The sequence below is a fragment of the Colletes gigas genome, unplaced genomic scaffold (genome assembly GCF_013123115.1).
Source record: "Colletes gigas isolate AHSC1104 unplaced genomic scaffold, ASM1312311v1 Colletes_gigas_Sc00030, whole genome shotgun sequence".
Classification (NCBI taxonomy): Eukaryota; Metazoa; Arthropoda; class Insecta; order Hymenoptera; family Colletidae; genus Colletes; species Colletes gigas.
The window spans coordinates 893216-908695 of NW_025106659.1; the positions used below are offsets into that span (position 1 = coordinate 893216).

Here is a 15480-nt window from a genome sequence, read left to right on the forward strand (position 1 = left end):
CAAAATAGAAACATTAAAGTAGCTTTAATGTGGTTAAAAATTGTCCAAAGTTTGGAAAATAATGTGGAAATCATAGATCACAAATTTTTAATATCGGGACATTCGTTTTTACCAAATGATAGAGATTTTGGCGTGGTAGAAATGTCATTAAAAAAAAATAATTTACTGTTCGTTCCCCGAGATTATTACAAGATTATTAAAAAGTGTCGGAAAGGTAATAATTTTATTGTAAATGAAACGAGACAAGAAGATTTTGTATCAACAAAATTATTCGAAGACGCAATTTTTAAAAGGGTAAAGAATTCTGATGGAGAATCAATAAACTGGTTAAAAATATGTTGGATGCGTTTTGTCAGAAATGAACCGCATAAAATTTTCTATGACATCAACGAATGAGAATGAAAATTTTAAAGTCTTGAATTTATTACCACGTCGGGGTAGACCAAGAAAGTTCGAAAATATTGTATCGACACCACTGTATAAAAATATCAGACAAATTACAACAGCAAAATTCAAGGACATAACTGACCTATTACGATATATACCACCGGAACATCATGATATCTTCAAATCCCTTTCACACGCACAAAATGTAGATGAGTAGTAAATTGTTTTGTAATAAATTTATGTTTGTAATTTCGTAAGTTATGTAGTTAAAAAATGTTTTGAATGGCATAAATTATGGTTCCAAAGTGTTTTAAAGATATGTAAAATAAATTCAGTATTGTTTTTTTTCAATTTGAAGCATCTTAAATTATGTTGAATGGACTTGGGCACCTTCAAATTATACAGGGTGAGGCATTTTAAACAGGTCACCTGAATAACTCGCTTGTTTTTGAAGATAGGAGAAAATGCATTAGACCAAACTTATTTGGTATCGGGGGGCTCATAATCTGGTATTACCAATTTTTTTGTAGGTGGAGGCGTCAAGGAGATATGAAGGTCAACTTTGTTTTTTTAAATGGAACAGTATATTTTATTACTTACATTCTGATAGAGTGTTTCAAGGCGAATACAATGACCTATTATTAAGGTCATTCAAGGTCACCCAAAGTCAACTGCAATAGAAAATAAATTGTGTCAAAGCACTCTTCGAACACTTGGATACTTTGATACTGCTATTACAAGTGTTCAAAATGGCGACCTTGAACATGGATACATAGTCTAAATCGTTGCAATACTGATGACACTGCCTGGCAAATTTCATTTGTATCTATTACAGAGCAAGCTCTTCTTATACGTTCTTGCATGTCAAGTTTGGTAGTTGGTTTTTCGCGGTACACTTCTGCCTTTAATTTTCCCCACAAATAAAAATCGAGAGGTGTCAGGTCTGGGGATCGTGCCGGCCATTTGTTACTTCCTGATCGACCTACCCAAGAATCTCCAAATTTTCTATTTAGAAATTCTGTAACATTGCGTGCTGAATGAGCAGGGCATCCGTCTTGCTGGAACCACATGGATTGTCGTATGTCCAGTGAAGTGTCTTCTAACAATTCTGGCAAAACGTCTTCTAAGATTCTCAGGTACTTACTACTATTTAGCGTGCCATCAATAAAATATGGACCAATTATTTTATTATGAAGAAGACCGCACCAGACGTTTACAGACCAAGGTCTCTGTTTGTCGACTTCTCTCAACCATCGTGGATTATCTACCGACCAGTAGTGCATGTTGTGACGGTTAATTGCTCCATGGTTTGTAAATGTGGCCTCATCGGTAAATAACAATTTACTCAAGAACATTTCATCGTTTTGCCAGAATTGTTAGAAGACACTTCACTGGACATACGACAATCCATGTGGTTCCAGCAAGACGGATGCCCTGCTCATTCAGCACGCAATGTTACAGAATTTCTAAATAGAAAATTTGGAGATTCTTGGGTAGGTCGATCAGGAAGTAACAAATGGCCGGCACGATCCCCAGACCTGACACCTCTCGATTTTTATTTGTGGGGAAAATTAAAGGCAGAAGTGTACCGCGAAAAACCAACTACCAAACTTGACATGCAAGAACGTATAAGAAGAGCTTGCTCTGTAATAGATACAAATGAAATTTGCCAGGCAGTGTCATCAGTATTGCAACGATTTAGACTATGTATCCATGTTCAAGGTCGCCATTTTGAACACTTGTAATAGCAGTATCAAAGTATCCAAGTGTTCGAAGAGTGCTTTGACACAATTTATTTTCTATTGCAGTTGACTTTGGGTGACCTTGAATGACCTTAATAATAGGTCATTGTATTCGCCTTGAAACACTCTATCAGAATGTAAGTAATAAAATATACTGTTCCATTTAAAAAAACAAAGTTGACCTTCATATCTCCTTGACGCCTCCACCTACAAAAAAATTGGTAATACCAGATTATGAGCCCCCCGATACCAAATAAGTTTGGTCTAATGCATTTTCTCCTATCTTCAAAAACAAGCGAGTTATTCAGGTGACCTGTTTAAAATGCCTCACCCTGTATAATGAATCTGGTTGTTAATTTTGAAAGTGGCCTAACTCCATTCTTGATAAGAAAACGCATATTATTCACTTAATAATTGCCACTATTTTAATAGGAACTATAAATTTAACACCCTTAGATACACTTAAGCAGTATAACTCATTAGTATCCTATACGTATATTTTTAAATTCATTGAAACGCAAACCTTTAAATATCTCGATTTGAAGATAAATGGACTTAGGCCACTTTCAAAATAAACGGCTCAACTGTTCCCGTCAGATTTCATGTTTACACATAATTTCAAGGGCATGGTAAAATAAAGATACCTGTAATGATTAAAGATACCGTAATCATTAAATGTATTCTCTTTTTTTATAATTTCAATGAAATCAGTGTAAAACTTTAAACGTACCAGCGTCACGCGTCGTATGAAATATCTCCATCACTTCGTCTACAGTCATCAATTCGTGAAGCTGCAAAGCACAACTTATACTAACAATTAAACGAACATTTACAGAGCCATTATTCGTAACTTTAGAACCAATGAGAAATATAAATATATGAATAAATGAGAATATATATATTTAGTAAAAGTTTTGAAATATACGTTACCCGAACGGAGTGTACAATTGGAAATACAGTCAAATATAGGTAAATTAGGGTATACATTATGATAGAAGATACAAGAAAACACAGCAGGAACTTTATCTTGATTGTACCACTAGGAGATAAAATTAAAATTAATTAAAAATTAGTAATCTCTGTCATGCTTGAATATATTTATATTTTAATTCAAATTACGGTTACCTTAGTTTTAATCTTCAAAGTGAAATGTATTTTTTATTAAAAAATTATTTACTTCTTCATGAATAGAAAATCATTTCGTAATATAAAAATTAGAGATACGTAAGCTGAAAATTATACCTTGGATTGTAGAGGAGCAATAAACTGACGCAATTAATAAGTTTCAAGAATAAAAAAAAAAAAAGTCTACAGTGATCGTCAAAAGAGTAAGGCCAGAGTTTTCGTGTTGCGGATTTAAATAGTGCCTCTTATCAGTCTACATGGTATTCTAATCAGTGATGGATTTAGTATTTAAAAATAATAAAGTAAGTCTATATTAGCATTGACTCTATTTGGCCTTGTTTCCAAATTAAAGCACGTTTTGTGTTTCAGTAACTATTTTCGAAAAATCAACGATGAACGCATGGTAATTGATACGTTTCAAAACATCTGACGTTTTACTTTTCTTACTTAGTAATAATTGATAGGAATTGCTGAAACTTCTTTAGATGCATAACGTCAGAGTGGACTTCAAGATAAACATAAATTATAAGCATATAATATGTAATATTACGCGGCGGGTCTCCATTCACAGCAACCTCCATGTGGTGAAACCTGGGTAATATTATTTACCGTTTAATTAATAATCGTATCACTTCTTAGCTGGGTAATGCAATTATTAATTAAAAACTGAATAATATTAGCAAATTGGCTGCGAAATCTTTAGATAATCTCAATCGATTGGTTATTCCAATGAAATTAATCGATTAATGTCCAATGATGGACCCTACAGCTTTAATTCCGTTCAAAAATAATAAAATTTATGTAATTTTATTTTCTGTCCCACGTCCTCTTGTGTTAATTTCTGAATCTGTTGATAACGTTGTGAGTGACACGAAAATGGTAATGGGGTCCCGGGACCCCAGAAACTCGGGCCGAAAGATTACATTAGGTGAAAGGTCTATTCATATACCTCGTCTGTGCTTGGGCGTTGTCCCGATCATCTAACGCACAACCCCACCCCGGACGGGGTTAACTCAGGCCATAAATGAGCACCCGGGGAGCTCAGTTTTTCTAAAACTCTTGGCACAACGTTACGCTGACACTCGAAGCAAGATCGGGTTATAATCCCCATCAAGCAATTATGTACCTACCTTAGCGGGTTTATTTGTGAGTGTTCACTAGACTAATCGAGAAGTAGCTCCCGCGAACGCGCTGCGTAAAAGTCGACATAGAACTTTCGCCGTCGAGGCATCATAGCAATTAGTACTAGTTCAAATAATCGACAATTGTACTTGAGCATCGATCAGAATATACTCAAGTAGTTATCCTCACTTGCATTATTCACTTAATGCAACCCTGAACCCTTGTTAGAGACCTTACTTATCTGCCTCTGAGAACTATTAATTAAAGACCGAAAGAGGTCGGTACTTCGTTTCCCCCTTTAGCGGAGAGCTCTCCTTCCCCTCTGCGCGGGGACCGCGAGTTCAGTTCTGACCAAACTAGCGTGTAACACAGAGAGAGAGAGAGTGAGTGATCGTCGACACAGGGTTATTATAACTATGAAATACGCTGGATAACTAGTACCTATAAATTAACTGAATCTAGTTGTGTATGGATTATTAATTATATATAGTGTTTGTTATTCGTACTGTGATTTTAATTTTAACCAAAAACCTACAAACTTCAACAACCCTATTAACAATAAGACTAGAGGTATCTCACGAACCCGATACACCTTTACCGCTCGAGGTGTACCATTACGGCAGAGCAAGATCCTAAAAACATCCTAAAAACCTACGTGACTTCCAGGATATAAAGTCCCTGGTTCGTCCACTCCTAGCGGCTCCGAGGGTATAGAGCCCCTGGTTCATCCATGAAACCATACATTTTCCTTATAACTCCAATCCCTTGGCTCCCAGGATATAGAGCCTCTGGTTCGACCGGAACTCATTTCTCTCTCCCAACCATATCTAAACCACCGATCGAGCTTGTAACATTTTAATAGTCACAATATGAGGGGATCTTAAAACATGTATTTCAGCTAAAAAAAATTTTCGAAATTCTTCTTTCATTATGGTACTTTCCTTACACCGTACCCAGACCTAACCCAGACCAATAGTTTCTCAACTGACCGCCATTTGTGAGAACAGGAGGCTAATATCACCTCTGTATTCTCAGGTTGGTATAGCAATCAGATTGGGCGACGAATTTCCATAAGGTGTAAAATCTACTCGTATACCTCGTCTGTGGTACTATAAACCAGCTACACTCTATGCACTGGCAGATTGTTATATTATTTTTCCAATTAATGTGCATTGGTGAAATTTGACAAAGTGATTTCAAAACTTTGCTCGTAAACAAGGTAACTGCGTTATTACAACATATAACAATCAGGTAAATTATCTTTACAGACCAGATGTAATAATTTTTGGAGTAAATTTTCTCGATAGAAAAATTTGAAATAAGAACAATTTATTCCACAATTTTGACCTTTCCTTGAACGAGGAATCACATTTTATTCGATCGTATACGTCACGCTGTATCGTATATAAAATGGAAGAACCGATTTGGCTCACGGAGCTGATCTTGAACATATCTGTTATACATACTGAATGAAAATTAGACGTAAACTATTACATTGTGAACAAAACGAAAACATGTTTCATGTGCCCTTAAACCTACAAAAAAAAAATCGCTAATGTCAGGGTTAAGATTAGCGCCGAATGCTTTGACTGGTCAAGGTCACTTTCCTGACCGTGAGTGATATCGAAAATCATCTCCACTTGTGATGGTATCTCTGGGCTTCTTCGCATATTGTGAAACGAGAAATGAAGCGACAGAGAAGATATAGGCACTGTACAGGGTGATTCTAAAACCTGGAACAAGTTATAGCTCATTTCTGAACGGAGGTACAGAAAAGAATCATTTTTCATATTATAAATCATTTGCAATATGTACTTGCATTTGTTTCTTAAATTAAACTTTTCCTTTTACATTCAAACGTCCCATCATGAATGTTTAAACACTTTATTCCTTCCTTTACATTAGCCATTACATTTATATGTTGTGTACCGGTTAACTCTCGTATTATCCATAGAAACAAACACACTGTACGTATCTGCTTTGTTTAGAAAAGAGCTACTCCAAGTTTCTAAAGTCATCTTGTATAATGATGTTTATTGTTCAATGGCCATGAGCGACCTAGACATTTGGCGTTTACCGCAATCGTTTCTGGACCGGGCAACTTTCGACAATTTTTGCTTAATACTTACGGTTTCTGAGACAATTATGTGACATGCGTCACTACTCGGACCAGCATATTTATTCTCTATTAAAAATGAAAGTAGGCGAGAGTTGATAGATACATTACAATGAAATGCAAAACTTGAGGTAGGAGCGATGTTATCGCGGCGTGGGTCTAAACAATGGTTTTAATTAACAAGGTCAACTAGAATTACGATAAAAGTAAATTTATCAAAGTATTTAGGCTACACCTGTTCGTATAAAAAAAATTTTAAACAGCATACCATCAATTATAGTTTACTGAAAAGCCTTTTAATCATCTTGTACGTGACATTAAAAAAATATGTTTTATTTTACGAGGACAGTTAAGTTCATCAACGAATCATCTCCGTTGAAACGTTTACGATGCGACGATTGCTTGAAGATTATAGCCACGAACTCTGGACCGGTTTCCATGTCTTATTCTCATACAAAACGAAGTGAAATGTTCGCTTAAAATTAATTTAAATAAACTGTTCGTGTACGCTTCCTGTTTGTGGATCACAGAAATGATATGTCTATAAAGTAAAACGCTTGACAAATTTCGCATACTCTAAATAGCACCGTCTCAGCACCAAACACGTTTTTAAATTATTTAGAAAAAAAAAAAAAAAAAGAGGAAAAAAGAAACTCATGAAAATGTTCCGATGCCAGTTTCCAGAAAGCGGAAACACGAGTAATACATCGATCTCGTACTCAAACACAACGGAAGAAAATATCAACTTGGTCCTCACTTGATACTATGTACACAGTTCTAGCTGCTAGGATGGTCAACGTGAGTTACACTCCAGGCACTGAAGTTCACTGTTCACATCGAGATTAAAATGTACTATGGAAGTGGCCATGGTAAACCGGAAAAGTCCACTGGGCCACCTAGGCCTGCGTCGGCCTCTAGGAGGCTCATTATCACGGCCATTGCTGCTTCGTCGTTGCCATCAGATGGCACCGGGTTTGGTGATTCGTTTATCGTCGTACCACCGATCATGTCCATCATGTCTTCGTCTGGTGACGTTCCTACAAGGAGGGGCATTGTTATGTTATGGGCAACTGTCATCAACGTCTTCGCGTGGCACGGTTATCAACGTTATTTTAAACGATAGTGCTCAATCAAATGAAAATCGTATTACGGGCTTGATTGCTGGATGTTCGAACCTTTCATAGATCATTCAAACTACCGCTGTTCATCATTGAAAATATCTTGTATCAGTTTCTTTCTTCTGCGAGGAGATCAAAGTTCGATAATAAATAGCAAACTGCGGAGGAATAAATATACCGTTAAACGCAATCCACGTCTTTTCTATTCTTCGATATTTAATAAAAACGTCAATTAAATTTTGTATTTGCTGAACGTTTTTTTTTTTTGTTTATTTATTTATTTTTTCTATATTCAAAACGAACGTCCTTCGCCCTGTCTCGCTCAGAGAAGAACAGCGTGCGCGGAGACGATCGTGCTTTCTTTGGTTCTGTTTTCTCTGAGCGACCTAATTCTGTTTTTTTTTTTTTTTTGGTAAATCCGGCAATCACACTACACACCAAGAAAACGACTCCTTAGAGACAGTAATAGCTATGACCTTGGTCGTTCGCGATGCTGTTCAGCTGCAAGTTGTTTGCAATGTGGTTGTACGTTGGTGTGGGGTTACTGCTACCGTTGCTGCTGCCTCTCGTCGGTTGCGACACGTCCTGCACTCTTTCCGGCGATGCGGTCGTGGTAATCTGAGACTTACAAAAACGAAGTTTTTTGCAAAACTTTGCAACACGAGCGATATTATAGTAAAATCTCGAGGAAATATCAAGTTTCTAATTTCCTAATTTAACCCTTTGCGGTCGGTCTGCCACTTAGTATCCCTTACTTCTCACCGAGATCATCGAGCTTTCAGGATTTAGGTTTTTTAACAGTAGACGCTGTTCTACATTTCTAATTTAGACTTCCACTTCCCTTCCATCGATACAAAACACGAATATGAAAAGAAGTAATTACACAACGTGTTTACAATTCTCAAATAAAACGAACAAAATTCATTTTTTTATCGTTGATTAACGTGTTTTTCTATGTCAGTAACTTAAATCCTGCCAATTGTTTACAATATTACATGCAGGGTGTTCGGCCACCCCTCGGAAAAATTTTAATGGGAGATCCTGAAGGCCAAAATAAGACGAAAATCAAGAATATCAATTTCTTGACAGAGGCTTCATTAAAAAGTTATTAAAAAATTTCAAATTATTCTGAAAAATTATTTTTGATTGCGGGTCTCAATTACAATCATTTTTTGTAAATGTACATACCCCTGAAATCCTACCCACTTTCAAGAAAAAAATTCGCATAGGTACTAAAATTTTTAGACGAAATTAAAAAATTTCAAATCATACTAAAAAAATTATATTTACTTACAGGGGTCAATTACAAGCATTTTTCGTGAATATACATACCCCCGAAATCCTAACCATTTTCGAGAAAAAAATTCCTGACCGAACATATAATTTCAGGCCAGAAATGTCACTCCAAACTTTCTTGCGTATCTTTAAAACGTCATAACTTCTGAACGGATTGGAGGATTTTAATGTTTCAAACGGTAAACAACGTGTATTTTGGTGTAAAATATGTACAAATTCTAACAATATTGATAAAGTTGTTCCTTGACTCCGTAAAGTGAGAAAACCCCCATGAAAATGGTACAATTTTCAAGCAGCTATAACTCCTACAATAGTGAATATATTTCAATGAAACTTTTTTCTGGGGTAGAGTTCACGGGTACCTACAAAAAAAGTATTAGGAAACTTTTCTATACGGCGCCAAACAAAATTACTAAAAATCAAAAACGAATTTTTAAGGAAAATCGACAGGTTAGTGCCTTTTTTCGATGAAAAAAAAATTTCAAATCATTCTGAAAAAATTATTTTCCGTTGCGAGGGTTAATTACAATAATTTATTGTCATTAGACGTACCCCTGAAATCCTACCCATTTTCAAGAAAAAAATTCGAATAGGTACTAAAATTTTTAGACGAAATTAAAAAATTTCAAATCATACTAAAAAAATTATATTTACTTACAGGGGTCAATTACAAGCATTTTTGGTGAATATACATACCCTCGAAATCCTACCCACTTTCAAGAAAAAAATTCGAATAGGTACTAAAATTTTTAGACGAAATTAAAAAATTTCAAATCATACTAAAAAAATTATATTTACTTACAGGGGTCAATTACAAGCATTTTTGGTGAATATACATACCCCTGAAATCCTATCCACTTTCTAGAAAAAAATTCAGTGCGGGTGGAACTTTAAATGATAATAACTTTTTAACGAAACCTCCATCAAAAAATTAGTATTCTTGATTTTCGTCTTATTTTGGCCTCTAGAATCTCCCATTAAAATTTTGTCCAAGGCTGGCCGAGCACCCTGTATATTATGATGATGTCTAACTTTAATCACCGATGGTTTCTAAACTTTTTAAAGAAATTTTCCACATTTCGATCTTATGTGGGAGCCCTGTTCAGAAATATACTCTTTGTTGAGAAAAGTATAAAGAGAAAACTTATACAAATGTTAGAAATTCGAACCTATTGGACCTGTGATCTTTTTTCCACTATGATTCTGTAAATTTTCTTTCTTCGCCAACGTTACATCGCTATGTCACAAATCTGTTTTCATAAAAATATTTAATTAAATATGTTTGTCTAACGGTCAATATATAATCAATAATCAGAATATCAGGATATCAATGATCAGAATATGATCAATCAAAAATGTAGATAGATAATTATGAAACTTAAAACTCAAGTTTGGAACGATGAATTGATCTTTTAATGCTGATGTGTAATCAATTATTGAAAATAATAACGTTATTCTACAAATTCTAGGTAAAGTGTAAATGCAGCTAACATAATTTTGTTTACTTTTAAGGATGTTTGTCAGAGCGCCCTCAGAAACTGACTCGACAATTGATCCGGAAGTGGGTACAACCTGATACACTAATGCTTATTTTCTGATCGATTCTCTGTAAGTGGAAGAAACTTTATTCGCCTATCTCTTGGAGACGTCGTCATATGAGAGAAAATAGATTTTAGTATAGAAACCATGTTGACTGCTAAAAGGATCAAATTGTTTGTACATAAATTCTGAATAGTAGGTGATCGAGGTGTGAAGAACTTTTACTGCAGAATAATGATGTCACGTCATGCCCGTTGTTAGATCGCAAAAGATTAACGTAAAAGGTGGATCAAGAGATACCAACGAAAACGAAACAGCCGTTTTGCGTTTCTTTGTTTAATTGAATGTTTCAAAATACAGGTAAGTTGGAACTGCTTCGCGTGGTATCTACCTCAGTATTTAACAAAGCAGCAGGTTCCGGGCCTGGCGCGGGACTGCTACCGGAAGAAGAATCCTCGCCGCGTCTTTGAAGGTCGAGAACCTCTTCCGCTATTTGTCGTCCTATTTTACTTACCTCTACGTGGCTTGAGATCAATCTTTCTAATCCGCCGTTACCTACGGGCAAGATTACAAACAATTACGAGATAATTATCTTTTAATGCAAACAGTTATTGACTATAAAAATATGAGAAGTTACACCAGTACATTAAAAATTGAAAATTGTTTGAGAAATTTTTAATCGAAGATTCGCGTTGGACCAGTTCAAAAAACTTGTATAAAAGTGTCAAAATACATATTTCTTACACAAGCACTTTGGTCAATAAATATTTTTGTAAGTTTTGAGAAAGCTATTATCAATTCGTGAAAGTAACTCACAAGAGGCTCCATTTTCTAGTGTAAATTTGCATTTATCATCGGTATAATCAAAAAATTATCATTGTCTTGTATACTAGCAGGCATTTTTTTATGCCATTAAAATCTATATAAAGCGCTGAGGAGAAGGATCCAAAGAGGATGAGCAATATTAATTTAGCGTATTTCGTAAATCTCAGAGCAGTCCTATAATTTTAGAATTTTTAAAGATATCCCCACCGATTATGTTGTTAACTATCGTTCGATTCTTCTCGATAAGAGCTTTCCATACACGAATAGAAATCACTGTATTTAGGATCGAAATATCTGAACACTAGATTTACGGAAGCCGTCAATTTGACGGATGTTTGATTCCACATTTAAAATTGCAGAACGCGTAAATATTATTTTTTAACAACTTATGTTGAATTTGATTTATGCAATGGCATGAATACATATTCTAATTAAAAAAAAAAAATCGTATTGTAAGGTATTCGTCAACATGGAAGGTATCAATAAATATACGTGCGATACAATGCCCGTAAATCTAGTGTTAATGTTTAGTAACTTTTATTGGAAAATATGTTGAACATAGTGTACTCTTACTTTGCGTGAAATAGTCGTAGTTGCCCTGAACACTGGAATCCTCAGATCTATTTCCGCTACTTGTAGTCGTTCGGAAGTCGCAGCTGCACACGATCAGTTTCTTTCATTATTCACATTCCACGTTATTGGATCATCGTACAAAATACTGTTGATACTTACGAAGTAACAGAATTCTTAGCTATTAGGTACTCGATATCTTTGGTCCACGGATTTCTGAAAGATTTCCATTCGGATTGGAGATTCACAAAGCTCGCATCCTTTGTTCTAAACCTGTATATCTAAACAAATTCATCGATCTCGTTAAAACAGCTGCATAACAATTGTTCTAATTTTCTATAATTTTGATCGTTAAGTAAAAATTGAGATTATTACAGGGACTGAATTTTTTAACTAGCGCATTCTTTTTTCTATTTTTTTGACATATAGAAAATCCTGTAAATGTTTACTGAAAAACTTTCACGTATGTAATTTAGCTTAACTTATATTACGTTATTGCATTTACCCAAGTAACATACATATATGTATATTTTATTTTACAAGGTTACCATTACTCTGCGAATAAACTTGGTACAACTATACACTTTATTTTTTTATGAAGACATTTTTGCTAGGACCATGATCACAAAGTGTCATTTTGGAATTAAACAAAGTTTTTACTGTCCAATTCTGTAGGTTGTCTAGTGCGTTTTGGAGTAGTTGTTCTGTGGTATTTTCATATTTTCCTTTATACATATATTATCGTTATGTCATCTACGAAAAGATATGTTTGGACTGGTAAATTTGTTACGGAAAAAACAGCATTTATGGATACTAGGAATAGTGTTATACTTATTATCGAACCTTGAGGGACTCCATTTTGCAATATCATAATGTCGGATAGACAGTTGTTGGTATGTACTATTTAAATTAGAAACCCATAAAATGTTTGGTTGTGTAACACAGTCCCCTCGAAAAGTAAGTTGACACATTAAAAAAATCAGTTCTTATTATGTCAAACTAAAATAAAGTATCATATTAATTGACATCTTTGGTATAATTAATGTGGAAACGTATTGTGAAATATATGTAGAAGGGAAAAAATATTGGCAGTATAAATCATATACAGTAAGGAGCATAGCTTAACCAATAATCACAAGTTTTGTATAGATCATTACGTACTGCTAAGAATATAGGGGAATATTAAAAAACAAACATTATAGTTATCTTTATTACAGTTAATGGTAACATAAGAAACTTTTTCTGTAATTAATGTCTTCTCGTTTGGCAACGAAAAAAAGAATAAATTGACTCGATTTTGCACCAGTTCGTGAAAACAATGTTTACATGGAATGTCTTAGTAATGTGTTTGCATCTAGCAGATTCAAATGATTACAATATGCTATTTTACACTCAATTGCTCACAATCAATCGAACAGAAAAATACGCAAGTAAAGTAAGAATAAACATGTATCCAATTTCTCCAAATTGTTTAAAAAAAATCATATCTCTTTTGAATGACGATTTATCAACGTGTCAAGTCGCAGAAAACCATAGCATTAGTCGATCGACAGTGCAAAAAATAAGAAACAAACATTGAAAAGTATATTATTAAAAGTTGGAGGAAGACCAAAAAATTACCACCGGTATTTCAGCGGAAGAAATTCTTTACACGAAAAGTACTCCAATCAAGAAATTTGTATTTAAATAAAACTTTGTGTAGAGCATAATGAAGCATGCAAGAAACAAATCTTTTTTGGAAGATTTAACGGTACGAAATATTTGTTAAAAAAGGAGTTGTTTTCCGTTACGATAATTTACAACTCCATATATATTTAATGATAAGACAAAAATTACTACATTGATATTTGTATTGAAAAATTCTTTTAGTGAAAAGTCGTTCGAAAACACCGAAAAATTAAATACAGACGTATTTGGATTTTTAAATAAATAAAGCGATGAATTTTATTATAAAGACATATATAAATTATCTAAAAGATGGCAGAAGATCGTAACATAAAATGGCGCGTAAACCATTGATCAAAATAGTTTTATAAAAAATTTACAGTATTTGATATTGTTACAAAGAAACGCGAACGGACTTATTACACAACCTAAATACATATTTATTAATGGGAAAAATAGAATTCTATAATGAAATTATTTTGTTTTAGTTCGAGTGACAAATACGTATCGACTCGACGGGTTAAATACATACATACGTATTGGTCTAATCACAGCAATGGCGATTTACAGAAATTAGCACCCTTAGCTCGGTTCTTTTCTTTTTATGGTTATTGTTTTGGCCACGAACAAATATTCGTTTACAAATGTTGCTCGTGGTCGTCGCGTATTGCACAGCCACTCTGTGCTCTTAACATGTACCTTGACCCCCACAAGTTGTTGCTTCTGATACGCAGAAATGACTTCTTGCGGAGACTAACTATCGAAGATGTTACTCTGTCGAAATTAATCTGCCTCTCCGTCCGGATTTTTCTCATAGGGAAACCTCGGTTTCCCCTGCCAAGGTGACAACGACGAACATTGCCTACCTGAGGGAGGATTGGTCAAGCCAATCCTCATCGTCGTCACCTTGGCAGGGCGGTTCCTAACAATATGCAACATTCCCACCCACCCTGCCGTCCAGTGTCCAGGTAGACCATGCAGGAGTGAGCGAGAAAGCTGCATTGTTATTAACTTTTTGAGAAATGCCCAAAGACCGCGAGACCCCGGTGGTCTGCAGCTGTGCGCCAACACGGGTTTACGATACGTCAATCGCTATTGAGGCAAGGAAGAGCTCCAAGGATTCCAAGTCCCGTGTGGAGTTTGGAGGTTCCTTAATGACCGTATCCTAATTTATCAAGTAAAAATGTCTTGAAGGCCTCCGCCATGTGTTTAGTTTAATTCTAAGGTATGTTTGATAGCGTCGAGAGGATGTTTGGACAATTGGGTCGAGTGTCGCGTAGGGTGAGTGTGTGGTTTGGTTAGTTTGTAAGTTAGTCCTGTTAGAGGATTCGTTGAAATAAAGACAAGTTTAGCTAGAAACTGTTGTTTTCACGGTCTCCTTAAATTCCCGTCACAACCATCTCAGGCCTAATCCTCAAAAATAGCGGAGAAGTCACATCCGTATCATAAACCCGCTCACTGTGCAGAAGAACTGCACATCTATAGTCAAAGTATTCGATATAAAAGATAGTTTCGTGTCGTGAATTACCTGCGTGGTGACGCATTCGGAGGCTTGAAGAGCAGCTTTGTGAGATTCCGCGAGATAAGGAATGTCATCGTGATGATAATACTCATACATGCTCGTACCGAGGAGCTCTTGCGGTAGAAAACCTAACACTAAGGTAGCCCTGAAAATATTTGTTAACGTTAAATCCATTATTACTATCGCCTACGCTAAGAGAGTACATTCATGAGAAAGTTTTTATTCCTTGATATTTAGAATATATTATGATTATCAATAACTAGAGACAGAACACATTATAGAGCATTAGTTTCAAACAAATACGATATTTTATTGGATTATTCTCAAAGTGTTACTAACAGTTTATTAAAATTAGACTTCTAAATTTTATTCAAGCGTAATGTTACTGAACAAATCAAGAGACCGAAATTGCCACGAGACGCGAAAGAACTATTATAGTACTATTTGGAATAA

General features: G+C 35.0%; 1 protein-coding gene across 10 annotated transcripts in view; it reads right to left on the bottom strand.

Annotated features, from left to right (window-relative positions):
- Nucleotides 1-5255: 5255 nt before the first annotated feature.
- The window catches only part of LOC122401934 (protein cycle), a 113606-nt gene continuing 103381 nt past the window's right edge, over nucleotides 5256-15480 (bottom strand). For 4 of the 10 annotated variants that reach the window (XM_043404380.1, XM_043404383.1, XM_043404384.1 and 1 more), the window contains 6 exons: nucleotides 15034-15172; nucleotides 12003-12121; nucleotides 11844-11926; nucleotides 10837-11000; nucleotides 8087-8234; nucleotides 5258-7529 (listed from right to left, as the gene is read on the bottom strand). In XM_043404380.1, the coding sequence (XP_043260315.1) occupies nucleotides 7345-7529; nucleotides 8087-8234; nucleotides 10837-11000; nucleotides 11844-11926; nucleotides 12003-12121; nucleotides 15034-15172 (838 nt within the window). In that variant the 3' untranslated portion in view covers nucleotides 5258-7344. Of the gene's footprint in view, nucleotides 7769-8048; nucleotides 8235-10836; nucleotides 11001-11843; nucleotides 11927-12002; nucleotides 12122-15033; nucleotides 15173-15480 lie in introns of all 10 variants that reach the window. The other 6 variants (XR_006259480.1, XM_043404377.1, XM_043404376.1 and 3 more) reach the window with 6 other exon arrangements.